At 42.4% G+C, this 27,807-nt stretch overlaps 2 protein-coding genes across 7 annotated transcripts in view; one reads left to right on the forward strand and one right to left on the reverse strand.

Annotated features, from left to right (window-relative positions):
- LOC106576791 (protein CC2D2B) overlaps positions 1-6,301 on the forward strand; it is a 28,108-nt gene extending 21,807 nt beyond the window's left edge. Inside the window, exons 28-33 of the mRNA XM_045701754.1 lie at positions 42-155; positions 3,714-3,848; positions 4,287-4,400; positions 4,643-4,701; positions 4,822-4,999; positions 5,738-6,301. Coding sequence (XP_045557710.1) covers positions 42-155; positions 3,714-3,848; positions 4,287-4,400; positions 4,643-4,701; positions 4,822-4,999; positions 5,738-5,956 — 819 coding nt within the window. The 3' untranslated portion in view covers positions 5,957-6,301. The remainder of the gene's footprint in view (positions 1-41; positions 156-3,713; positions 3,849-4,286; positions 4,401-4,642; positions 4,702-4,821; positions 5,000-5,737) is intronic.
- Positions 6,302-6,381: 80 nt separating this feature from the next.
- Positions 6,382-27,579, reverse strand: ccnj (cyclin J). 6 transcript variants are annotated; one of them, XM_045700734.1, is made up of 6 exons: positions 27,393-27,579; positions 26,383-26,473; positions 22,156-22,233; positions 21,607-21,906; positions 7,788-7,947; positions 6,382-7,491 (listed from the first exon to the last, which is right to left on the reverse strand). In XM_045700734.1, exons 2-6 carry the CDS (start codon positions 26,432-26,434, stop codon positions 7,137-7,139), a joined length of 945 nt encoding a protein of 314 aa, XP_045556690.1. In that variant the 5' UTR covers positions 26,435-26,473; positions 27,393-27,579; the 3' UTR covers positions 6,382-7,136. The 6 variants fall into 6 exon arrangements, with proteins under 6 accessions (XP_045556690.1, XP_014009677.2, XP_045556688.1 ...); XM_014154202.2 differs by having other exon boundaries at positions 22,023-22,233; XM_045700732.1 differs by having other exon boundaries at positions 26,383-26,495.
- Positions 27,580-27,807: the final 228 nt, after the last annotated feature.

Consider the following 27,807-nt stretch of genomic DNA (forward strand, 5'->3'; position numbering starts at 1 on the left):
TTTTTTCATTCCTTATTGCACACCTTTGCTATACACAATAGCAATGCTTGGAGCTGGCTATGGGAAACGATGTCAGTTTGGCAGTTCTGCTGTGCAACTTCTTTCATGACCTGACAGTAAATGGGTGGCTTCTCCTGGGAACATCTGTCATAGAGGTAACAATTGACATGTGCTGTTTAATGTACATTGCCTTCAGAAAGTATTCACACCCCTTGACTTTTTCCACATTTTATTGTGTTACAAGGTGGGATTAAAATGATTTGTCATTTTTTGTCAATAATCTACACAAAATACTCTATAATGTCAAAGTGGATGAAAAATAGAAACATTTGTATAAAAAATAAAACACTAATATATCTTGATTACATAAGTATTCAACCCCCCGAGTCAATACATGTTAGAATCACCTTTGGCAGCGATTAAAGTGGTGAGTCTTTCTGGGTAAGTCTCGAAGAGCTTTGTAGACCTGGATTGTACATTATTTGCACATTATTATGAAAGAAAAATATTCAAGCTCTGTCAAGTTGGTTGTTGATCATTGCTAGACAGCCATTTTCAAGTCTTGCCATAGATTTTCAAGCCAATTTAAGTCAAAACTGTAACTAGGCCACTCAGGAACATTCCATGTCATCTTGGTAAGCAACTCCAGTGTATATACATTTATTAAAACCTACACTCGATCCCTCCGATGTCAACAACTACAGACCAGTATCCCTTATTTATTTTCTCTCCAAAACTCTTGAACGTGCCGTCCTTTGCCCGCTCTCCTGCTATCTCTCTCAGAATGACCTTCTTGATCCTAATCAGTCAGGTTTCAAGACTGGGCACTCAACTGAGACTGCTCTTCTCTGTGTCACGGAGGCTCTCCGCAATGCTAAAGCTAACTCTCTCTCCTCTGCTCTCATCCTTCTAGACCTATCTGCTGCCTTTGATACTGTGAACCATCAGATCCTCCTCTCCACCCTCTCCGAGTTGGGCATCTCCGGCGCAGCCCACGCTTGGATTGCGTCCTACCTGACAGGTCGCTCCTACCAGGTGGCGTGGCGAGAATCTGTCTCCGCACCATGCGCTCTCACCACTGGTGTCCCCCAGGGCTCTGTTCTAGGCCCTCTCCTATTCTCGCTATACACCAAGTCACTTGGCTTTGTCATATCCTCACATGGTCTCTCCTATCATTGCTATGCAGACGACACACAATTAAGCTTCTCCTTTCCCCCTTCTGATAACCAGGCGGCGAATCGCATCTCTGCATGTCTGTCAGACATATCAGTGTGGATGACGGATCACCAGCTCAAGCTGAACCTCGGCAAGACGGAGCTGCTCTTCCTCCCGGGGAAGGACTGCCCGTTCCATGATCTCGCCATCACGGTTGACAACTCCCTTGTGTCCTCCTCCCAGAGTGCTAAGAACCTTGGCGTGATCCTGGACAACACCCTGTCGTTCTCCACTAACATCAAGGCGGTGACCCGATCCTGTAGGTTCATGCTCTACAAGATTCGCAGAGTACGACCCTGCCTCACACAGGAAGTGGCGCAGGTCCTAATCCAGGCACTTGTCATCTCCCGTCTGGATTACTGCAACTCGCTGTTGGCTGGGCTCCCTGCCTGTGCCATTAAACCCCTACAACTCATCCAGAACGCCGCAGCCCGTCTGGTGTTCAACCTTCCCAAGTTCTCTCACGTCACCCCGCTCCTCCGCTCTCTCCACTGGCTTCCAGTTGAAGCTCGCATCCGCTACAAGACCATGGTGATTGCCTACGGAGCTGTGAAGGGAACGGCACCTCCATGCCTTCAGGCTCTGATCAGGCCCTACACCCAAACAAGGGCACTGCGTTCATCCACCTCTGGCCTGCTGGCCCCCCTACCTCTGAGGAAGCACAGTTCCCGCTCAGCCCAGTCAAAACTGTTCGCTGCTCTGGCACCCCATTGGTGGAACAAGCTCCCTCACGACGCCAGGACAGCGGAGTCAATCACCACCTTCCGGAGACACCTGAAACCCTACCTCTTTAAGGAATACCTAGGACAGGATAAAGTAATCCTTCTAACCCCCCCCCCTTAAAAGATTTAGATGCACTATTGTAAAGTGGTTGTTCCACTGGATATCATAAGGTGAATGCACCAATTTGTAAGTCGCTCTGGATAAGAGCGTCTGCTAGATGACTTAAATGTAATGTAAATGTATATTTGGGCTTGTGTTTTAGGTTATTGTCCTGCTGAAAGTTGAATTTGTCTCCCAGTGTCTGTTGGAAAGCAGACTGAACCAGGTTTTCCTCTAGGATTTTTCCTGTGCTTAGCTCTATTCTGTTTCTTTTTATCCTAAAAAACTACAGTACCTAGTCCTTGGTGATGACAGGGCTACCCAGAACATGATACAACTACCACCATGCATGAAAATATGAAGAGTGGTACTCAGGGAAGGGATGTGTTGTGTTGGATTTGCAACAAACATAACCCTTTGTACTCAGGACATAAAGTTAATTTCTTTACCAAATTTTTAGCAGTTTCACTTTAGGGCCTTATTGCAAACAGGATGCATGTTTTGGAATATGTTTTATTCTGTACAGGCTTCCTTCTTTTCACTCTGTCATTTAGGTTAGTATTGTGGAGTAATTACAATGTTTTTGATCAATCCTCAGTTTTCTCCTATCACAGCCATTAAACTCTGTTTTAACGTCATCCTTCGCCTCATGGTGAAATCCCTGAGCGGTTTCCTTCCTCTCCGGCAACTGAGTTAGGAAAGACACCTGTATCTTTGTAGTGACTGGGTGTATTGATACACCATCCGAAGTGTAATTAATAACTTCACCATGCTCAAAGGGATATTCAATGTCTGCGTTTTATTATTTCTACCAATAGGTACCCTTCTTTGCTAGGCATTGGAAAACCTCCCTTCTCTTTGTGGTTGAATCTGTGTTTGAAATTCACTGCTTGACAGAGGGACCTTACAGATAACTGTGTGGGGTACAGAGATGAGATAGTCATTCAGAAATCATGTTAAACACACAGTGAGAGTCCATGCAACTTATGTGACTTGTTTAAGACATTTTCTGTTGTGTGCCCTAATGAACAAACCTGCTCTCGTACAATGGGGAGGGTGTACCGTTTCCACTAGAAGACAAACAAAACAGTGTTTCCCCTAGGATTTTGTTCAGCAGCGGTGGCAAAGGTAGAGGGAGAAGGTGACTGAGGTCACTGCTGGTAACAAAAGGACATTCTACTCCAAAATAAATTAAAATACAATTATGCTGACATCTGAAATATAATTTGCCCTTTAAAATGGAAACAACCTGTATCCCAACTGATGCAGCATAGCAGCTTTAAATAAATGGGCTGATGCATATTTTTACTCAACGCATTTAGGCTTGCCATAACAAATTTAATACTTTTGACTCAAGACATTTCAGTTTTTCATATCTAATTAATTTGTCTAAAAACATAATTTCACTTTGACATTATGGGGTATTGTGTGTAGGCCAGTGACACAAAATCTCAATTTAAAATTCAGGCTGTAATACGACAAAATATGGAAAAAGTCAAGGGGCGTGAATACTTTCTGAAAGCACTGTATACATAAAACAACACAATTCACTCCCATCCAAATCAATGTATTTGCGAGTCAGCTGAGAAAATAGACTACACCTTTAGTGCAGTGCATTTCATTGTATTCGTTTTACGGCAACACAGTAGCATTCATGTCTAGTTTTTTTTTTCCAGGGAGAGACAGCCTATGTCCTTACTCAGGAGAACACTTGGTTTGTGTTGTGGAACCCCAGAGATGGGAAGCACTACCAGTCATACGACTCCTTCTGTCCTCTAAAGACTGTCGACTGTCTGGTCAATGGTGAAAATGTAAGAGTGGAGCCCATGGATGTGTTTAATTTATGTCATCCACTCAGGATTTTGTGTACGTGAGTTTAGTCAAAACAGATGTCAAATCAATAACTCTGTCCCAAAGTCCACTTCCCAACTGCTGTTCTTTGTCCCTACCCATGCTGTTTACTATGCTATCGTTGTGGCGACACTGCGTTCTACCAGTTATTCGATATGTTACAGTGTCATGAGACTGTGTTGTGACCTATAAATCAGTCAGTGATTGATACGGCTACAACAGTATACCATCACGTGTGCATTCTATGCAAGTCTTGTTCACCAGCTGTGTGGCGCTCTAAAACTGTTGAAAGGGATCCTCGTCTTCAGCCGCTATCTTGACTAGATCTTAAACGTTTTTAGGTGACGTGTCCATTGACCATAAATGTCATGTGCTTGATCTGACTGGATGTCTCTCAGGTGTGGTTCCATCTCCAACCAACAAGAAAGATGCCCATCACTTTTGACGTATCAAATAATGCCACATGGAAACCCTTATTCCCCAAAGGGTTCAACTCGGACTCATCCTCAATGGTATTTCTAACCTAGTTTTTTTTGCTACTGTAGTGTTTTTGACAAGACATACAATGTAAGATACGGCTCCAAACATAAGAGCCGTAGGTTTTCCTCATTGAAAATTAGTGACAGTAGTGAAATATTTGAAAGTAGGTCATATTTGAAGAACATAACTTATTACTTCTATTGAGTCAACATAACTTGAGTCAACTGTGTACAGTAAATAAAAACTGCTCAATGCTAACTGTAAAATCTTACAGCCAACAGAAATTAAATACCGTCCCACTCAAATAGATCTGGTCAATCACCTTCAAAGAAGGTATGTTAATATGGATTCCATATTTAAGGCTATGCATTGCTTTCATCTTAGAGCAAAACACAGGACAATTTCATTTATGGTCTTGTCTGTCCCATCCATGAATTTCATTCTTCAACACAGGATGGAGAGGAAACTGAAAAGTTGTGTGATGGACTGGAGAAGCCCCCACCCTACACGCTGGAGCCCACGCTGTGCAGCCATGCTCTCGGAGGTCATGCAGAAGCTTGAGAGGAACCCAGCCTCTGACTCAATAGCCCTAGAGATAGACAGGCTGCTGGACACTATGAAGGATTACAAGGTGAAATAGGCCTACCAGTAACCCTCTTTTATATGAAAAAGGGGAATCAGTGGATAGTATTTATTATGGACCACATGGATTGAAACAGGAAGGGACTACCTAGACTGGTCCAATAAAAAGCTTATTTAGTATTCTGTTGTGTGTCCTGATGAACAACCCTGCTCTCGTACAATGGGGAGGGTTTGATGTTTGAGAGTGTCCTTACATTGGATAGAAAACACAGGCCTTGAGAATAAAAATAGGTGGATACTGTAGTAAGACTTGCTACATGACTAACGACAGTGACCATTATTGGGTATACAATCCCCCAAAAATGTGATTAAAAAAAAAATATGTTCATCTTCCTTTTTCTAACTATAATTTGTTTCAGCAGCGGTGGCAAATGTAGCAGGAGATGGTCACTTCTGTTGACTGCGAGGTCACTTCTGATGATTTTAAAAAGGACATTCTACTCCAAAATGAATCTAAATTGAATTGACACCATCTGAAATGTAATTTCCCCTTTAAAAGCATTATAACCTGAAGCCCAACTGATAAAGAATAGCACCTTTCAATAAATATGAAAAAGCATGGGGATGCCCATCATTTACATAATTGAAAAACCCCAAAAGACGATGCATAAAATGCTACTTACTACAAATATACGTTGTAATTTGTCCCTCTGTTCTTAAAAGCACATCTCGGCAGAAATACACAAATAAACTATAGGGGAAACACTGATTAACTGTGTGTTTTTAGGTGACTGGCTTCCCCATTCATATGGCCTACCAAGACATGAGCACAGTGATCGAGGCTGTCTACAACACCAGAATCCACAGCACTGAGATCCCTGGGACAGAGTTTGCTCTCTCCACCTACATCCACCCATACCCCAACCACATCCTGTCGGTGTGGATATTCCTGGCAACGCTGGTCAAACACCAGCATGGCGTGTTCTACGTTCCTTCAGTACACTAGCACTGAGACACCCTGGTTGTGTTCATTAGGCACCAAATGGAAGGAAACTGACAAACGGGGAGGGACTACCTGGAACCCTTTTTATGTTTTAGTTTTTTTGCATGCCCGTATGAACAAAATCTCTGCCTTTCAGGGTCAGCTTTTCCTAGTTGTTTTTCTACTGTGGGAAAGGAATGCAGAGTGATTCAGACCAAGTGATTGAATCCACAAACTTGTACATGGTAAATTGTCCATAAAAATTGTATTTGTTCAACCGTTGATTAGCACACATCTGGTATGTTTTCAAGTTCACAATATGGTTTGTGAAATGTTTTAGGCAATATTTGTTGATGTATGGATAAAGCCTTATAGGCCAATTGATATACATACTACTGGCATTAGCAGTATGCCAATAATATGATGCATTATTAAAAATAAACCAGAAGTACAACTGACAGGCATTTTATTTAAAAGTACCATATTAGAAGTACACAGCGCTCGCTGCCATTCCACATGCACAGGAAGGTGTTGACATGACACATTCCCTCCAAATTAGTGCTCGAAACACAAAACAAGAATGCAAACTATACTTCCTGAATATTGCAGAGAACACTGTTCAAGAGCAAAGGTGCGGGTAGTCAACATTAACACTTGAGGTAGCTTCTGGCAGAGTGATGCGTGTTCCTCTATCAAACTACCATATCTTACTACAAGCTGAAAGTAATCCCTCGAGTTCAATACTGATATAAGATTCCCATTATTACTCATGGCGGCAGGGAACGGAAAGATAACATACATTCAATGCTTCTGAGGTATCTTAGCTTAAATAAATGCAGCACAGTCTCTTGTCTATAGTGCAATTAAATTATAGCTAATGCAGAGTGTTGGGAAAACAACCCTTTGCACATGACAACCATGCTTGGTGATAACTCAATCATATTGGTTTTAAAAAGAAAATAACACCTTCGGCAGGTTAGCACCGGAATGATACATGACAAATAACTATATTGCACATTTGTGGAATCTTATATTGCACATCTAACCATAGAAGAAAGTGCTTAAATCGCATCATAACTTCTCAATTTAAAAAAAACATACCTGGTCCTGCTAATTAGTCTAATCCAAAGAGACGACATACCCATCCAGTCGCTCGCACTTTTACTTCCCATACTGTCATAGCTCTAACTTGGAGATCCAGCCATCACCTATCAAAGCAGGGAGCAGCACAGGAATAGTGCATATTGACCTGGTAGGCTCTGCTTGGAATGTTGGCCTTGCCATCCAGACCAGCAGAGATGGTCTGGGGGTGGCTGTGTGATGGGGCACCAGGGCCCTGCAGGGTGGCAGAGTGGGATACGTAGGGGGCCGGGCCGTGGCCTGGGGCTAGGGAAGGCTGGAGGGCCTGCTGAGGGTACTGGATGCTGGCCTGGTGCAGGTACTGAGGAGGCATGGTGGTGGTTGTCTGGCAAGGGGTATGGTACCCAGCCTGGCTCGGCTGCTGACCGGGTGGCTGGCACGTCTGCTTGTTGGCCTCCTTCACGTCGCTGTCATGAGCACTGACAAAGAAAGACCAAAAGTGACTTTCAAACGACTATCTTGTCAAGCCAGCAGCAAAATTCTACAACCATGTTACTAAGATGGCAAGAGTGGACTTATTTTCTCAGGTTGCATCAAGGTCATTAGCCACCAAACGGAAAACATACTGAAGAGAGAGGGACTCCCTGGACTTTCCCCCCGCCCCCCAGTTGCGAAACGTTTTTGTTTTGATAAGATGTGCCTTAATAAACACGGCCCTGGTGTTAAGCAGTATTTGTCAGCAGGCAAGAGAGCCCAGCTGAGGACAGACACTCACATGAGCATTTTTTCTACACAGGGGACAAGATGATCCCAGCTGTATGCGGTGAGGCGCTGGAGCTGAGGTGGCCAGGAAGGGGATAGGCGCAGGATGATGCGAGAGGCTGCCACACAGGCAGCTGCCACCAGTGAGGGGGCGAACCTCAGAAACGCATGATCTGGAATAATAGCAAGTCATTAATCATCACCATGTATTGCACCAGAATATTGTGCAACAAGGCTAGCTGCGTCTTTAAGTGCAAAAGGTGACATTACGGTCTTGTTCTTCCTAAAAATCCTATTTTCAGAAGGCAAACACTGGTTTGAAAAACCGGTTATGATTAGCGAAAATAACGATGTGGATCCCAATTAGCTGTTGAAGAAAACAGAACATAAAACATTACATTAATGGACAAGAACAGCAAGACATATTAAAACTAAGTACACATCGACCAAAGAACACCACGACTACTTCAAAAAATACGAGGAAAGAAAAATAAAGAAATTAGCAAGACTAATCTCAAATGTTCAAGTGCTTTGGTATGTAGACGCTTCTGTTGTAGCTAAAGAAAACAGTTAAAGAATAATGTTGGTGTGTTGAGCAGGGCTCTCCAATTCTGTTCCTGGAGAGCTACCCTCCTGTAGGTTCACTCCGTCACCAGTTGTAACTAATCTGATTCAGTTGATCAACCAGCTAATTATTTGAATCAGGTGTGCTAGGTTAGGGTTGGAGCAAAAAAAACTCAAATCAAATTTGATTGTCACATACACTTTTAGCAGATGTTATTTAGAGTGTAGCGAAATGCTTGGAAAAAATAAGGACTACAAGTTAGGCGGCCCTCTGTTGGCGCCACCTTGGGTACCAACAGGACAGCATCTCTCCAGGAACAGAGCCCCGGTCTCTAAATGAAAACAGACAACTTTACCGGTGTTAACTAGACCAAACCTGCGAAAAACTGAAAACGGGATAAAACGTTTACATGCCACAGTATCTTATCCAGGTTTCTCATAACCGGGATACAAGCTTTTAACATGAATAATAACGGGATATTGGTGTGCATGTAAAAAACGGTCAGTCTCTCCACTGAACTAGGAGAGAGTGACATGGATGCTGTTGACATTGGCCCTCCGTCTACATTTGAGGCCAGATGTGGTGCTATGTTCTTGGCCAGCTGCAGCTTTTCTAGGTCCTTTTTTGACACACCTGACCATACAACTGGGCAGTAGTCAAGATGCAACATATCCTGAGCTTGCAGGAGCTCTGCATTCACTGGTCCAAATAGTTGTCCTATAAGCTTGTTAAGTAAATTATTTTATCTGTACAAATCAAGGATTATTTCTCATGTAATGGTCTGAACGGGTTTCCAGCATGCATACAAAGGGCATTCTACGAGTATGGCCTTAGCACAAACGACAGATGATTGGTTAAAGAGTATAAATGACAGGAAGTTAGTTGGTGCAGTGTTGTTAGATTTCAGTGCTGCTTTTGATATAATTGATCATGAACTGTTACTAGGTAAACGCAAATATTTTAAGTCTGCAGCTCTATCCTGGATGGAAAGCCATCTATCCAGGAGAAGGCAAAAAAGTGTTCTTTAAAACAGTAAAGATATACACTGTGGTGATCCTCAAGGAAGCTGCCTAGGCCCACTTCTCTACTGTGGCTTTACTAATGATTTACCTTCAGTAATGAACAAAGCAAGAGTGGTCATGTATGCTGATGACTCTAGTGTATAGCACAGCATCAGAATGTAATGAGCTAACAGATGTACTGAGCAGGGAACTAAGAATGGCGTAGGAGTGGTTTGATATGAACAAATTGGCATTGAACATTTCTAAAACAAAATATTTGTATTTGGTTCAAGATCTATGCTTGCTGATGATCCCCAATTGGAATTTGTTGATGAATAGAACGCATGTAGAACGCAGCAGGTAGCCAAGTGGTTAGAGCGTTGAGCCAGTAATCGAAAGGTTGCTGGATCGAATCCCCAAGCCGACAAAGTAAAAATCTGTCGTTCTGCCCCTGAACAAGGCAGTTAACCCCCTGTTCCTAGGTCGTCATTGAAAATAAGAGTTTGTTCTTAACTGAATTGCCTAGTTAAATAAAAAGAAAAAAAAGAAAAAGTAGAGCAAGTGAAAAAAATGAAACTACTAGTTGTCATGTGGGACCCAGCTTTATCATGATCAGAACATAGATAATATTGTTATTAAGATGGGTAAGGGAATTTCTGTTTCAAGAAAATGTTCAGATTATGTAACATCTAGCACACGGAATCAGGCGATTCAATCCCTGGTCCTATCACACTTTGAGTACTGTCCAGTTATATGGTCATCTGCAGCTCAGAAAAATATAAAAAAAGCTCCAAATTGCTCAAACAGGGCTGCCAGATTAGCTCTTAATTTCTCTATCCGTATGAATATTATCCAAATACATCAGAATCTCTCATGGCTTCACATTGAAAACAAATTCATATCCAGTCTTCGGATTTTCGTTAGGAATGTGGGGTTTTTTTAACGGTATTTTTCAGGCCAGTTAGTACATACTAGCAACACGCATAACCACCAGGGCAGCTAAGACAACCCAAGGCAAGGACAAATTGCCTTAAATCTACAATTTTATATAGAGCCACAGCTGAATGGAACTCTTTACCAATCCATATTTCTCAGGCAAAAAGTAAATCCACCGTCAAGAAAAAAAATAAAACGTCTAATGCGATAAACCATATGACTGGACATGAAATAGAAAGCATCAACTGAAAATGTTAAATGTGTTTCCTGACAGGTATTTTGTCTATTGTCTACTTGTTGAATGTTTGTGAAGTCTTGATTTGTGGTTGTTTGTAATGTCTTGTTAATTGGTGTTGGACCCCAGGAAGATTAGCTAGCGCTACGGCATTAGCTAATGGGGATCCTAATAAAAATGACAAAATTACTTTTGTTTGCATGCATTAGTGTTAAAAAAAAAGAAAAGCATCTAGCAAAGCACCCCCCCCCATCTTTACAACAATAGAATCAATATGCTTTGACCATGACAGTTTACAATCTAATATAACACCAAGAAGTTTAGTGTCTTCTTGCTCAGCCACATTATTCATTACCAGATTCAGCTGAGGTCCAGTACCTCGGGAGTGTTTGGTACTAAATAATGCATTTCGATCTGTTCAGGGCTAGTTTATTCCTAGCCACCTATTCTAAAATTGAACCCAACTCTTTAGGGTTGCAATGACTTCACTAGCTGTCGGTGCTGACATGTATAGTGTTGCATCATCTACGTACATACACAGGCTTTGTGTAACGCTAACGGTAGATCATTAGTAAAAATAGGTAACAGTAAAGGGCCTTGACAGCTCCCTTATGGAATACCACACTTTACAGGTTTTACGTTAGAGAAGCTTCCAATAAAGAAAAGACAGTTCTATTAGATAATCTGGCATATCATGGATAGAGAGCTATGTTAAGCCATCAATAATAAAGGCTGCACTAAAATCTAACTACACAGCTCCCACAATCTTATCAGTATCACCATTTTTTTCAGCCAATCATCAGTCATTTGTGTCAGTGCAGTACATGTTTAGTGTCCTTCCCTAGAAGTGTGCTGAAAGTCAGTTAAATTGTTCACAGAGAAATGGCATTATATCTGGTCAAACAATCTTTTCCATAAGTTTTCTAAGAACTGGAAGCAAGCTGATTGTTAGGCTGTTAGAAGCCAGGAAAGGGAGCTTTAACATTTTTGGATAGCAGCATGACTTCCCTCCAGGTCTGTGGACAAACACTTTTCTCTAAAGATGTAGCAAAAAGGAGTGGCAACATAGTCCGCTATCATCCTCAGTATTTTTCCAAATGTATGTATACATTAGTTGAAGTATAGTTTTGGGAAGTCGGTTAGGACATCTACTTTGTGCATGACACAAGTCATTTATCCAACAATTGTTTACAGACAGATTATTTCACTGTATCACAATTCCAGGGGGTCAGAAGTTTACATACACTAACTTGACTGTGCCTTTAAACAGCTTGGAAAATTCCAGAAGATGTCATGGCTAGAAGCTTCTGATAGGCTAATTGACATGATTTGAGTCAATTGGAGGTGTACCTGTAGATGTATTTCAAGGCCTACCTTCAAACTCTGTGCCCCTTTGCTTGACATGATGGGAAAATCAAAAGAAATCAGCCAAGACATCAGGAAAAAAATTGTAGACCTCCACAAGTCTGGTTCATCCTTGGGAGCAATTTCCAAATGCCTGAAGGTACCACGTTTATCTGTACAAACACTAGTATGCAAGTATAAACACCATGGGACCACGCAGCCGTCATACCGCTCAAGAAGGAGACGCCTTCTGTCTCCTAGAGATGAACTTACTTTGGTGCGAAAAGTGCAAATAAATCCACGGAACAGCAGCAAAGCACCTTGTGAAGATGCTGGAGGAAACAGGCACAAAAGTATCTATATCCACTGTAAAACGAGTCCTATATCGACATAACCTGAAAGGCCGCTCAGCAAGGAAGAAGCCACTGCTCCAAAACCGCCATAAAAAAGCCAGACTACGGTTTGCAACTGCACATGGGGACAAAGACCGTACTTTTTGGAGAAATGTCCTCTGGTCTGTAAAACTAAAATATAACTGTTTGGCCATAATGACCATTGTTATGTTCAGAGGAAAAAGGGGGAGGCTTGCAAGCGAAGAACACCTTCCCAACCGTGAAGCACGGGGGTGGCAGCATCATGTTGTGTGGGTGCTTTGCTGCAGGAGGGACTGGTGCACTTCACAAAATAGATGGCATCATGAGGAGGAAAATTGTGTTGATATATTGAAGCAACATTTCAAGACATCAGTCAGGAAGTTAAAGCTTGGTCGCAAATGGGTCTTCCAAATGGACAATGACCCCAAGCATACTTCCAAAGTTGTGGCAAAATGGCTTAAGGACAACAAAGTCAACGTATTGGAGTGGCCATCACAAAGCCCTGACCTCAATCCTATAGAACATTTGTGGGAAGAACTGAAAAAGCATGTGCAAGCAAGGAGGCCTACAAACCTGACTCAGTTACACCAGCTCTGTCAGGAGGACTGGGCCAAAATTCACCAAACTTATTGTGGGAAGCTTATGGAAGGCTACCCGAAACATTTGACCCAAGTTAAATTGTTTAAGGGCAATGCTACCAAATACTAATTGAGTGTATGTAAACTTCTGACACACTGGGAATGTGATGAAAGAAATAAAAGGTGAAATAAATTATTATTATTCTGACATTTCAGTCTTAAAATAACGTGGTGATCCTAACGTACCTATGACACATTTTTACTAGGATTAAATGTCAGGAATTGTGAACTGAGTTTAATGCATTTGGCTAAGGTGTATGTAAACTTCCGACTTCAACTGGATGTGGACATCGCTTCAAATTGGTGGATTCAGCAATTTACATTTACATTTAAGTCATTTAGCAGACGCTCTTATCCAGAGCGACTTACAAAATGGTGCATTCACCTTATGATATCCAGTGGAACAACCACTTTACAATAGTGCATCTAAATCTTTTAAGGGGGGGGGGGTTAGAAGGATTACTTTATCCTATCCTAGGTTTTCCTTAAAGAGGTGGGGTTTCAGGTGTCTCCGGAAGGTGGTGATTGACTCCGCTGTCCTGGCGTCGTGAGGGAGCTTGTTCCACCATTGGGGTGCCAGAGCAGCGAACAGTTTTGACTGGGCTGAGCGGGAACTGTGCTTCCTCAGAGGTAGGGGGGCCAGCAGGCCAGTGGTGGATGAACGCAGTGCCCTTGTTTGGGTGTAGGGCCTGATCAGAGCCTGAAGGTATGGAGGTGCCGTTCCCTTCACAGCTCCGTAGGCAATCACCATGGTCTTGTAGCGGATGCGAGCTTCAACTGGAAGCCAGTGGAGAGAGCGGAGGAGCGGGGTGACGTGAGAGAACTTGGGAAGGTTGAACACCAGACGGGCTGCGGCGTTCTGGATGAGTTGTAGGGGTTTAATGGCACAGGCAGGGAGCCCAGCCAACAGCGAGTTGCAGTAATTAATAATAATAATAAGTAATAAGTACATTTCTGCCACATCAGTTGCTAAGAGGTGTATAAAATCGAGCACACAGCCATACAATTGCCATAGACAAACATTGGCAGTAGAATGGCCTTATTGAAGATCTGTGACGTTCAACGTGGCGCCGTCATAGGATGCCACATTTTTAACAAGTCAGTTCATCAAATGTCTGCCCTGGTCAACCGTAAGTGCTGTATTTGTGAAGTGAAAACGTCTAGGAGCAACATCGGCCCAGCCGCGAAGTGGTAGGCCACACAAGCTCACAGAACGGGACCGGCAAGTGCTGAAGCGTGTAAAAATCATCTGTCCTAGGTTGCAACACTCACTACCGAGTTACAAACTGCCCCTGGAAGCAACGTAAGCACAATAACGACGGGAGCTCTACGAAATGGGTTTCCATGGTCGAGCAGCCGCACAAGCTTAAGATCACCATGCGCAATGCCAAGCTGGAGTGATAAAGTTAGCCGCCATTGCATTCTGGAGCAGTGGAATTGTGTTCTCTGGAGTGATGAATCACACTTCACAATCTGGCAGTTCAATGGACAAATCTGGGTTTGGTGGATTACCAGGAGAATGCTACCTACCCGAATGCATAGTGCCAACTGTACAGTTTGGTGGAGGAATAATAATGGTCTGGGGCTGTTTTTCAAATCTTAAAAGCTACAGCATACAATGATATTCTAGACAATTCGGTGCTTCAGACTTTGTGGCAACAGTTTGGGGAAGGCCCTTTCCTATTTCAGCATGACAATGCAAAGTGATGTCCATAATGAAATGGTTTCTCGCGAATTGGAACGCTGACTGCGTGCCAGGCCTAATCTCCCAACATCAGTGCCCGACCTCACTAATGCTTGGGTTTTTTCCCCTCAATCTACACACAACACCCAATCATGACAAATTTCAAAAACAGGGTGTGAAATTTTTTGAAAATTTAAAATAAATACCAGAAATAGCTTATTTACATAAATATTCAGACCCTTTGCTATGAGATGCAATTGAGCTCAGGTGCAGCTCGTTTCCATTGATCATCCTTGAGATGTTTCTACAACTTGGAGTCCACCTGTGGTAAATTTAATTGATTGACATGATTTGGAAAGGCACACACACGGTCCCACAGTTGACAGTGCATGTCAGAGCAAAAACAAAGCCATGAGGTTGAAGGAATTGTCCGTAGAGCACTGAGACAGGATTGTAACCCGATGTTCGCACTGACAGAGCTCTAGAGTTCCTCAGTGGACAACCATCTGTGCTGCATTCCACCAAATCAGGCCTTTATGGTTCAGTGGCCAGACGGAAGCCACTCCTCAGTAAAAGGCATATGACAGCCCGCTTGGAGTTTGCCAAAAGGCACCTAAAGGACTCTGACCATAAGAAAAAAGATTCTCTGGTCTGATGAAACAAAGATGGCACTCTTTGGTCAATGCCAAGCGTCATGTCTGGAGGAAACCTGGCACCATCCCTACAGTGACACATGGTGGCAGCATCATGCTGTGGGGATGTTTTTCAGCGGCAGGGACTGGGAGACTAGTCAGACGTGAGGGAAAGATGAATGGAGCAAAGTACAGAGATCCTTGATGAAAACCTGCTCCAGAGCACTCAGGACCTCAGACTGGGGTGAAGGTTCACCTTCAACAGGTATGACCCTAAGCACACATCCAAGACAACACAGGTGTGGCTTTGGGACAAGTCTCAATGTCCTTGAGTGGCCCAGCCAGAGCTCGGACATCTCTGGAAAGACCTGAAAATAGCTGAGCAGCAACGCTCCCCATCCAACCTGACAGAGCTTGAGAGGATCTGCAGAGAAAAATAGGAAAAACTCCAAATACAGGGGTGCCAAGCTTGTAGCGTCATCCCCAAGACTCGAGGCTGTAATGGCTGCCAAAGGTGCTTCAACAAAGTACTGAGTAAAGGGTCTGAATACTTATGTAAATATCACATTTCCATTTTTTCTAAACCTGTTTTTGCTTTGTCATTATGGGGTATTGTGTGTAGATTGAGGGAAACATTTATTTATTTTAAAATAAGGCTGTAACAAAATGTGGGAAAAGGGGTCTGAATACTTTCCAAATGCACTGTATAAGTCTACATCCCTTACTCAACATTGACAGGAGCCATTTAAACAAAATGGACAACTCATAAATGGAATGAAATAAACCAAAACCTGTTTCTCACAAGTGTTGCCTAGGTTGTGCGCATTGCAAACATGTCCACTGTAAAAGACTAATAATACATTAAATGCATTAACAGAAATTACGGTAACCAAACAAACATTGCAGAATAGAAATGGGAATTAACGGTAAATGTATTACTGGTGTGCCGTCCCTGCGGCCTCCGCAATGGATTAGTCCACTGAGACAGACATCAAGACATGTGCCATGAAATAAATATCATTATTTTGTTTTTTTGCAACTGCTCGACAATTTTTTTTTTATAATAATAACTAATATATATATATATATATATATAAACTTTATATATTAACACACTAACTTTACAAAATTACAATGCTTTTCTTTCATTAGGTATTTTATGCATGAATGATGGCTCGCAGTGTGCCCACTCTGGCAATTATTTTAATGATTTCAATGGCAATGTCATAAGGATTTGTGATGAATGAGCCATCCGATTCAATGAAAGATTAATTCAAACTCAGTCTTTCTTGCCATAATTTCATTTAAAGTACTCCAAAGCTTTTTTCAATCATACTTCCATCATATACAGTGAGGGAAAAAAGTGTTTGATCCCCTGCTGATTTTGTACGTTTGCCCACTGACAAAGAAATGATCAGTCTATAATTTTAATGGTAGGTTTATTTGAACAGCGAGACAGAATAACAAAAATATCCTGAAAAACACGTCAAAAATGTTCAACTGATTTGCGTTTTAATGAGGGAAATAAGTATTTGACCCCCTCTCAATCAGAAAGATTTCTGGCTCCCAGGTGTATTTTATACAGGTAATGAACCGAGATTAGGAGCACACTCTTAAAGGGAGTGCTCCTAATCTCAGTTTGTTACCTGTATAAAAGACACCTGTCCACAGAAGCAGTCAATCATATTCCAAACTCTCCACCATGGCCAAGACCAAAGAGCTCTCCAAGGATGTCAGGGACAAGATTGTAGACCTACACAAGGCTGGAATGGGCTACAAGACCATCACCAAGCAGCTTGGTGAGAAGGTGACAACAGTTGGTGCGATTAGTCGCAAATGGAAGAAACAAAAGAACTGTCAATCTCCCTCGGCCTGGGGCGCCATGCAAGATCTCACCTCGTGGAGTTGCAATGATCATGAGAACGGTGAGGAATCAGCCCAGAACTACACAGGAGGATCTTGTCAATGATCTCAAGGCAGCTGGGACCATAGTCACCAAGAAAATTGTTGGTAACACACTACGCCGTGAAGGACTGAAATCCTGCAGCGCCCGCAACGTCCCCCTGCTCAAGAAAGCACATATACATGCCCGTCTGAAGTTTGCCAATGAACATCTGAATGATTCAGAGGACAACTGGGTGAAAGTGTTGTGCTTAGATGAGACCAAAATGGAGCTCTTTGGCATCAACTCAACTCGCCGTGTTTAGAGGAGGAATGCTGCCTATGACCAAGAACACCATCAAACATGGAGGTGGAAACATTATGCTTTGGGGGTGTTTTTCTGCTAAGGGGACAGGACAACTTCACCGCATCAAAGGGACGATGGACGGGGCCATGTACCGTCAAATCTTGGGTGAGAACCTCCTTCCCTCAGCCAGGGAATTGAAAATGGGTCGTGGATGGGTATTCCAGCATGACAATGACCCAAAACACACGGCCAAGGCAACAAAGGAGTGGCTCAAGAAGAAGCACATTAAGGTCCTGGAGTGGCCTAGCCAGTCTCCAGACCTTAATCCCATAGAAAATCTGTGGAGGGAGCTGAAGGTTCGAGTTGCCAAACGTCAGCCTCGAAACCTTAATGACTTGGAGAAGATCTGCAAAGAGTGGGACAAAATCCCTCCTGAGATGTGTGCAAACCTGGTGGCCAACTACAAGAAACGTCTGACCTCTGATTGCCAACAAGGGTTTTGCCACCAATTACTAAGTAATGTTTGCTGAGGGGTCAAATACTTATTTCCCTCATTAAAATGCAAATCAATTTATAACATTTTTGACATGCGGTTTTCTGGATTATTTTCTTGTTATTCTGTCTCACTGTTCAAATAAACCTACCATTAAAATTATAGACTGATCATTTCTTTGTCAGTGGGCAAACGTACAAAATCAGCAGGGGATCAAATACTTTTTTCCCCTCACTGTAATTTCTCTTGGTTTCTTAATACATTTTATTTTGTTCAGTTTAAAATCACAATTTCTCATTTTACAATGTCTGCCATTCTTATTTGGCTCTCCTTTGCTTAATTTCTCTCAACCATAAAGTTTTTCAATTCCTCAATAACCCAGGGGGGCTTAACAGTTTTAGCAGTCAGTTTCTTAATAGGTGCATGCTTATTAGTGGTGCAACGGATCACAATTCATGGTTTTGAGTCACGGATTAGATAATTTTTCAGAAAAAAAACAATGTAGACAAATAACTTTGCTTTCCCTTTATTACTTAAAGAACACCTGAAGCAAGTAACTTCTCAATGTTTAAATAAAATAAAATATTCAATTGTTGAATTAAAGTGCAATATGAGGCATGATACCTTCTTCCTTGGAACAATAGTGAATGAAAAAAATAGCCTGTTTCCTCTTAAAAAAGTAAAGAAAGAAAGCAAAGCAGACCTGAGCTTATAACTTCATTATTTTTCAAAAAGGTGAGGTCTACATTGTCTGGGGAGAGGGTAGACCTCTTTGCAGTCACTATGTCCCCTGTCGTGGAGGACACCCTCTCGCTAGGAACTGAAGTGCCAGGCACAGTCAGGTAACTTCTTGCCATCATGGCAATGTGAGGGTATTTACACTCATGGCTTTCCACACGGCCAGTAGGAATGCCGCTTGCTGCCTTGTAGGATGCCACCTCTGATGGTGTTGGCAAACGTCTTGCCTGTGTCCTTGCTCGCAAAGGCCTCCCCGAAAAGCTCCTTCATGGCCAAATTATTTTGTGGCGGAGATGCCTCTGAGTCTGCTCCTGTCAGCTCTGTGGCTTGACCCTGCAGAAAAAAAAATGACTTGATCTATTAAACTAACAAATTATTCATAGAACTATAATTGTGGCAATAACATTTAATAAAAGCCATTATTCCTCATCAAAAATTGATGATTCTAATAGCAGACTAAAATTAGACTGCAGTATATTTATTATTTAAGTAATTCACTCTATTTTTTTTACCTCTTCAGTGGCCACAATCTCAGTGGTGAGATCACTGTACGTCCTCCGGTGTAGGGCAGGGTCTAGGTGAGACAGGGACTTGAACCTTGGATCCAGTGCAGTAGATATATTTTTATTTATTTAAGTCCGTTAAGAACAAATTCTTATTTTCAATGACGGCCTAGTGGGTTAAACTGCCTTGTTCAGGTGCAGAAAGACAGATTTTTACCTTGTCAGCTCGGGGATTCGATCTTGCAACCTTCCGGTTACTAGTCCAACGCTCTAACCACTAGGCTACCTACCGCCCCATCTATGAAGGTAGTCCTGTACATTAGGGGGGTATCTGGGGTTCAGGTCCTCTCTAATGGCAGCCTTGACATCTCTAGTGATGATGGTGCCGTCTTCCTCACTTGGGGCCATGGATTGTAGAATCCTTGTTTTCAGGAGGTAGGATCATGGACACAGACAGTGCAGTTTCAGTGCTCAATAGGGTTGTAACCGTTTTGAGGGGTTTGAGCACCGGGAGGACCTTCTCTGCCACTTTCACGTCAGACAAGTTGAAGATGTCTATTTGTATTTTTTTCAGGGTACCGTCTGTCAGCGCAGAGTATATAGCTGCCTGCTGCTCAAGATGGAACTCCACTTATGACATGTTGGAGCGACACGTTGTGACATCATGTATGAGGTAGTGAGTCAGTTGCTGTAGCATTTCTTGCTTGGTCTTAAGCACGAGCGGCTGTTGTGCTTCGGTGAAAAAAGGAAACCACCACCTTCCTGATCCTCCCAAGGAGGCGGTCCATCTGGTTCACTGAGATTCCCCTTTGGGATGCTAAATTGATCACGTGCGCAAAGCAAGCCATCTATGGCCCCAGTCCAGCCTCTATCACTGCATTTACTTGGTTCTTGGCATTATCTGTGGTGGTTGGGATATTGCCATTGGGCCTCTAGCTTCCACTCTGCTACTGCTCCTAGCAGTATTTGTGCCTGTGTGACTGAGGAGGCGTTTCTGTAGCACCAGACTTCGCATCTTCGCCCTGGAGGACCACCCGTCTGGTGAGGGCAACAGAGGATGCCTTGGATAATTTGGCGACAATTTAGACATTTTCCTGTTCATAAAGATCTGGCACGTAGATTGGCTCAAGCACTTTCACCATATTTTTGAACACTTTGTTTTTTTTACAACAGAGTATGGCCTCATGTCTGCAGCGATAAACATCCCAATAGATTTGGTGGTGATGGCTTTAGCCCGGTCTGACTCTGCAGCAAAAGGCTGCTTAAATGCTGTGGTGAGAAGTTGTCTCTTGGCCGAGTTGGCTCCCGTCACTGACACCAGGGTGATGACACTTTAAATGTGTGGCCATGCTCGATGTATTTCTACGTTCATACGGCTTTCTTGTGGCACAACGCCTACACACTGTAATGGTGTTGTCCACCACCCTTCTTCCGTCATCATATTTGACAAGGAAGCCAAAATGCTCCCGTACAGGAGACTTAAATGAAGCGGGAGACTTGTCCAGTTCTTCAGCTCCTCCGCTAGCCATGGCTGTCGCTGCTCTTTTTTCTTCTTTGCAACGCGAGCATCCAGGATTGAGTCGTTGGGATTCAACATGCCCCGTTCACGTGAATAGTACACACAACTGCTTTAAAAAAAGAATCAATTCAACCTTCAGGCTTCAGAGTAAAACACAGCACGCATCGGTCTTTATTTTTATTTTTTAAAGTAACAGCGGCAGTAAAACTGTATTTCACACTATGGTGGTTGAACTTTGCAATTGATCTGCGGTTCGCATGCGTGCCGAATGCTTATTGATAACTGGAAGAAACAATTTCATAAATGCATCAAGTGCAGCGTCTGGATGCTCCTCATTACACACAAACCAACAAATCTTCAACATAGGCGTCACTAGAAAATCTTGTGTGTGATCTCTTATACACCATTTTAGGCCCAGCCTTTGGAACCTTGGCTTTTCTGGATATAGCCACTACATCCATTGGGTGTGGCTACAGCTTTAGAACAAAGTTCTGCAGCATTAGTAAAGATATGATCAATACACTTGGATGATGTAGTTCCTGTACTGTTTGTAAATACACTGGCAGGTTGATTGATAACCTGAGCCAGATTACAGGCACTGGTTACATTAAGAAGCTTCCTCTTGAGTGGATGGCTTGATGAAAACCAGTCTAAAATCAGGTCACCACCCAAAAAATAGACCTCTTAACATCACACATTATCAAGCATGTCACACATTATCCAGATACTGACTTAGCACTTGGTGGCCTAGAGCAGTACCCTAAAATATGACTTTAGATAAGGCAGGTGAATCTGCAACCACAACACTTCAACAGTAGACATGAGATCCTCGCAAACCTTTACATGAATATGGCTCTGAATATATGCAGCAACACCTCCTCCATAGGCATTCCTGTCTCTTCTGTAGATGTTATATCCCTGTATTGCTACTGCTGTATCAAATAAATTATCTAAGTGAAGCAGCAACAGAACTTCAACTTGCCTTGAAGGGAGACCTCCAGGAAGTAGTCAGCATACTTTGTCATGTAGAGCACCATCTTCTCCAGGCACGCCATGGGCCAGCCATCATGAAGGTCCGCCTCGTTGACAGCAATGGACAGGTAGTACTCTATGAAGTGTGCAGCTGTGGGCAGGTACAGGTTCCACTGGAAGGTCTCCAGCAGGAGGAGCTCCATGTGAAGCAGGCCCTGCTTGGTCAGCACCAGGTTCATCGAGCTCATGCAGCCCAGGCTGTTAAGAGTATCCAGCTTAGGAACTCGGTCCTCTCTCTCCTCAAACTTACCTGTAGAGGGGAAATAATCACAAGGCACACAGAAAAATTGAGTTTATAGGCTAGGTGGACCACAGCAATTGGAAGTTTGGCCAAGCAGAGGCTTGCAAGGAAGCTGTCAAACTTACTAGCCAAAAGCAAGCAGGAGAGTGCGACCATGTGAAGCTGTTGCACCGTTATATCATAGCGGTCCATGAAAAGGTCCAGCAAGTAGATGGCAAGGTGTCTGGCTGTTGGACACAGCCGGTAGCGATTGCTTACGATTGCTATGAGGTCTGCAAAGTAGCGCCTGAGGTTGAGCTGGGGGGACTGGCCTTTGTAGGAGGGCAACTTGATTTCCTGAAAAAAGTAAACGATACATTATAAGATCTGTAATCTTGGCCACCCAGATCTAAAATATTGCGTGACTGCTTCAGATGCTCCATTAAGGCCTGGGGGGGGGGCACTAGGAGTCTAGACTGCAACATGTTAGCTCCTCACTCATGCTGCATAGAAGTTGCTGATTGTCACCAAAAACTTATTGGGTGACCTGACCAAATTCACATAAAAATGTGAGTTACAGATCTCATTGAAAGCTAATCTAAGAAGCAATAGATGTGTTCTGTGCGCTGTTTCTATGCTTCCCGTTCTTAAGTTTAGTTTTTGCGTCTCGGTTTTGTATACCAGTTTCAAACTGAAAAAACAATATTCTCAGTTATTGAAAATATCTATTTCACCATGGTTAAGATGGTACAATAATTCTCTACAATTATCTATTGCTCGTTTTGTCATAAACTGAAGTTAGGAGAACTTAGAATGTTAGCAACCAGGAAATGGCGGAGCAATTTCTGCATATTGCACCTTTAAATCGTCTCTCCATCACATTCAAAGATCAGAGGTATAATAAGAACTGGAGACGGCATCCAAGATGTCCACCCATTGTTTTCAATGTAATCTACTCACGGACCGTCTATATCTGGTTTGCATCCGGTTTATACAGACCGACATTACATGCGCACAGGGAGCAGAGCAAGCGGCGACAAAGTCTTCACTTCATCCAAAAACACACATTGGACGAAGGTAAACACACACATACGCAACAATTTAAAAGATTTTACTGAGTTACAGTTAATTTAAGGTAATCAGTCAATTGAAATAAATTCAGTAAGCCCTAATTGATGGCTTTCACATGACTGGGAATACAGATATGCATCTGTTGGTCACAGATATATAACAAAAGGGGTGGGGGGTAAACTTGTCAGTATCTGGTGTGATCACTATTTGCCTCATGCAGCTCGACACATCTGCATCACAGAGTTGATCAAGCTGTTGATTGTGGCCTGTTGTCCCACTCCTCTTCAATGGCTGTGTGAAGTTGTTGGATATTGGCGAGTCCAGGCTGTTGTACGCGTCGATCCAGAGCATCCAAAACATGCTCAATGGGTGACATGTCTGGTGAGTATTCAGGCCATGAAGATCTGGGACATTTTCAGCTTCCAGCAATTGTGTACAGATCCTTGCGACACGGGGCTGTGGATTATCATGCAGAAACATGAGTTGATGGTGGCACAACAATGATCAGGATCTCATCGTGGTAGTGGTTGTTCCACTGGATATCATAAGGTGAATGCACCAATTTGTAAGTCGCTCTGGATAAGAGCGTCTGCTAAATGACGTAAATGTAAATGTGGTAGCTCTGCATTGAAATTGCCATCGTGTTTGTTGTCCGTAGCTTATGCCTGCCCATACCATAACCCCACCACCACGTGGCACTCTGTTCACAACGTTGACATCAGCAAACCACTCGCGCACACGACGCCATAAACGCGGTCTGCCATCTGTACAGTTGAAACCGGGATTAATCCGTGAAGAGCACACTTCTCCAGTGGCTATCGAAGGTAAGCCTTTGCACACTGAAGTCAGTTACGACGCCGAACTGCAGTCAGGTCAAGACCCTGGTGAGGACAACGAGCACGTAGATGAGCTTCCCTGAGACTTTTTCTGACAGTTTGTGCAGTAATTCTTTGGTTGTGCAAACCCACAGTTTCCTCAGCTGGTGGCTGAACGCGAAGAAGCCAGATGGAGGTCCTGGGCTGGCGTGGTTACACGTGGTCTGCAGTTATTAGGCTGGTTGGACGCACCGCAAAATTTCTCTATCACAAGTCGTTTTAGAGAATTAACATTAAATTATCTGGTAACAGCTCTGGTGGACATTCCTGAAGTCAGCATGTGGCATTGTGTTGTGTGACAAAACTGCACATTTTAGAGTGGCCTTTTATCATCCCCAATACAAGGTGCACCTGTGTCATGATCATGCCGTTTAATCAGCTTCTTGATATGCCACACCTGTCAGGTATATGGATTATCTTGGCAAAGGAGAAATGCTCACTAATGGGATAAACAAATTTGTACACAAAATTAGAGAAATAAGCTTTTTGTGCATATGAAACATTTCTGGGATATTTTATTTCAGCTCATGAAACCAACACTTTACTTGTTGCGTTTATATTTTTGTTCAGTGTAAAATTTTTATCTCGGCCTCAAAGGTGATGATTAAAGTGTATTATTAGCCATTTTCAAATCCGACTTCTCTATGTGGCCGTGTATGAAAATTGTATTTCTGGGCCGGGTGTCAGTTACACTGTAGGAACAGTTGAAGCCGTGCTTCTAGAACAGAACCCTGGCGAAGATAATTTCCCCCCTTCATCTGTCAATTCTCTTCTTCACAGAACTCAACTGACTGTGTGGGCATGTGCCTAATCATGAATGACGTCTTTACTGGGTTTAAAAGAGACAGCGCGCCCTTTTCTAAACTGTAGAGATGGCTATTTCTACACAAATGGAAGGGAAACAGACTTATCTATAGCCACATGAAATTAGCAAAAACAAGCTCAATAATTCAATGCATGCACACACTCCTATTGAATATGCATTGACCTGTATTGTGAATAGGCCGACTAGACCAAATCTTGATTTACCTAGTTTATCAATAGAGATTTACCATTCAAATACATTGTTATCATTGTTGTAGTTAGTTTTTACTAAAGTCTAATTAAATTGTATGATTACTTCATTAATGCATACAGGGCTGTCTGAAAAATCTAATTTAAAATGTCATGATATTGAAAAGATTGAACAGAGCAGTAGCTGAGTGTCTAGATTAAGTGCCATTCTGTGACTTAGTCTAATACTCATTTTTTTGCCGTGGTATTGAGTATTGTGATACTAAAACTGGTATTGAAGTCAAAATTCTGGTATCGTGACAACACTACTTTACATTTCACATTTCACTCATTTAGCACTCTTATCCAGAGTGATTTAGAGTTAGTGCATTGAGCTTAAGCTAGCTAGGTGGAATAACCACATCAGTCGTAATAAGTAATTCTTTCCTCAAAGTAGCTATAAGCAAAGTCAGAGCTAGGAGAGTCGGTGTGAGGGGGGTGCTGTGAGATTTCTCAAGCAATACTTTTGATAAAGGACTGTTTTGGGAGTGGGAAAACTGAGAACTAGCTTTTATTTATTTTTCTATTAACTAATTTCATCAACATCAACAGTTCAGAGGAGACTGCGTGAACTAGGCCTTCATGGTCAAATTACTGCAAAGAATCCACTACTAAATGACACCAATAAGAGCAATGGACATTAGACTGGTGGAAATCTTTCCTTTGGTCTGATTTGTCAAAATTCAAGATTTTTGATCCAACTGCTGTGTCTTTGAGACGCAGAGTAGGTGAACGGATGATCTCCGCATATGTGGCTCCCACCGTTAAGCATGGAGGAGATGTGATGTTGCTTTGCTGGTGACACGGTCAGTGATTTATTTAGAATTCAAGATACACTTAATGAGCATGGCTTCTACAGCATTCTGCAGCGATACGCCATCCCATCTGGTTTGCGCTTAGTGGGACTATGACAATGACCCAGCACACCTCCAGGCTGTGTATGGGCTATTTGACCAAGAAGGAGAGTGATGCCTCTGATGACCTGGCCTCCACAGTCACACAACCTCAACCCAATTGAGATGGTTTGGGATGAGTTGGACCACAGAGTGAAGGAAAAGCAACCAAAAAGTGCTCAGCATGTGGGAACAGTTGGAAAAGCATTCCAGGTGAAGCTGGTTGAGAGGATGCCAAGAGTGTGCAAAGCTGTCAAGGCAAAAGGTGGCTACTTTGAAGAATATAAAATATATTTTTTATTTGTTTTACACTTTTTTGGTTACTACATGACTCCATAGTTTTGATGTCTTCACTATTATTCTACAATGTAGAAAATAGTAAAAATAAAGAAAAACACTTGAATGAGTAGGTGTTTTGACTGGTGTGTGTGTGTGTGTCGGTGTGAGACACATAAAAACACAGGACAATCACATTTTTGACTTCACTATGATCAGCCATGTATTGTAGGCCTATGTGTTAATATAATATATCAGGTCACCAGCTCTCACTTTTGGAATATTACACTAATGTCAGCAGTTATTGCCTCCACTTTGAAATATGACAGCATACTTACTTTGTAGCGCAAAGCCTGGTATATATCTCCTGCAAGTTGTCCTTTCCACCATTGGCCCTCAAGCTCCATTTAATCGAACTTGTAGAAATTTCTGGAGGCACAAATTGTCCAGTCTAAAGAGTCAAAAGTTATGACAACAATTAAATATTCTACATAGCTGAAATTCCAGCAGTGAACCACAATGATGCTTATTTTCCCTCTGCATTTTCACTAGACACAATTTCAATTAAAAAGATCAAATACAGCGATTTTTTTCTCTCAATATCAACTCATTTCTGGGCAACAATTAAGTACCTTATGTGATTGTTGTCAATTAAAAATGGTCAAAAGGAAAAGAAATTGCTTCTAAGCAAAGAACAATTTTTTTCAAGAAATAATTTTGCTAGGACTATCTGGCCGTGGTCCAAGTGGTGAGGTAAAAACTGAAAACTCTGTTATTGGCGTAGAGGTTTGGAACTCTTTCTTATCGGTCTATTAACTAATTTACCAGGCAGGCCAAAACTCCATCCCACCAAAACAGGCTGCAATTTCAGGCTTACTTTTAAAAACAGCTCCTACATTACCATAATTTTCACAATTTCACAGCATCATTCCAACCTCAGTGTGGAAGTATATATACACACACAACAATGGAAATTGCGTTTGACTGCACTGGGCCTTTAAAATAAATTAAGATTAGCCAAACCTATACTATTCAACTAGCAATTCAGCAATTCAGGACAAAATAAATCAGCAAGCCAATTAATGAGTTGGAGGGCGTAACAGTGGAGCCAAAACGGCTGTGTTCGTGTGTGTAAATGACAATTTGTGCAAACGTAACTACGAAGCGAGTAATATACTAGTTGCTACAAGTTCACACACATGACAAACCTCAACATTGATTTCAAGATGATCAGCTTGAGGTGACTATTGGCTACTATCCTACATAAAAATGACAAGTGTTGAGTCAAATTGAAATTTAAAAATGGCCAAAATTACGACAAACCAACCCCCGACTATTCAAGACTTACCCCTACACGCCACACTTAAAAGCGTGGTACAACTACACAGCTGACTTTTGCTCAAAAACTCGATATCGCCGTGAGTTTTCCAGTTGACATAAAGTTAGGATTCTTCCATTGTTGAAGATACTCGAGTCAGTCGATGGCAGCTCAGCTCAGGCATGCGAGCAGTCCCAAGAGTGCTGCTGCAGTGGGAACTCATGATAAAACGTTCTCAAAGCGCTGCTGCCAATTGAAACTCACCTTACACACCAGAGACATCCAATCACTGGCCAGGATTCATAGACGTCAACAGTGATAACGTTTTGGTCACGGTTAGTGCAATCCGGGATCCTTGGAACGTCCATACCCTAACCTTAACCATAACATAACCCTTACCTAACCTTAAAATGAACCCTTACCTTAAACATTTTAAATTTCAACT

The sequence above is a fragment of the Salmo salar genome, chromosome ssa18 (genome assembly GCF_905237065.1).
Source record: "Salmo salar chromosome ssa18, Ssal_v3.1, whole genome shotgun sequence".
NCBI lineage: Eukaryota > Metazoa > Chordata > Actinopteri > Salmoniformes > Salmonidae > Salmo > Salmo salar.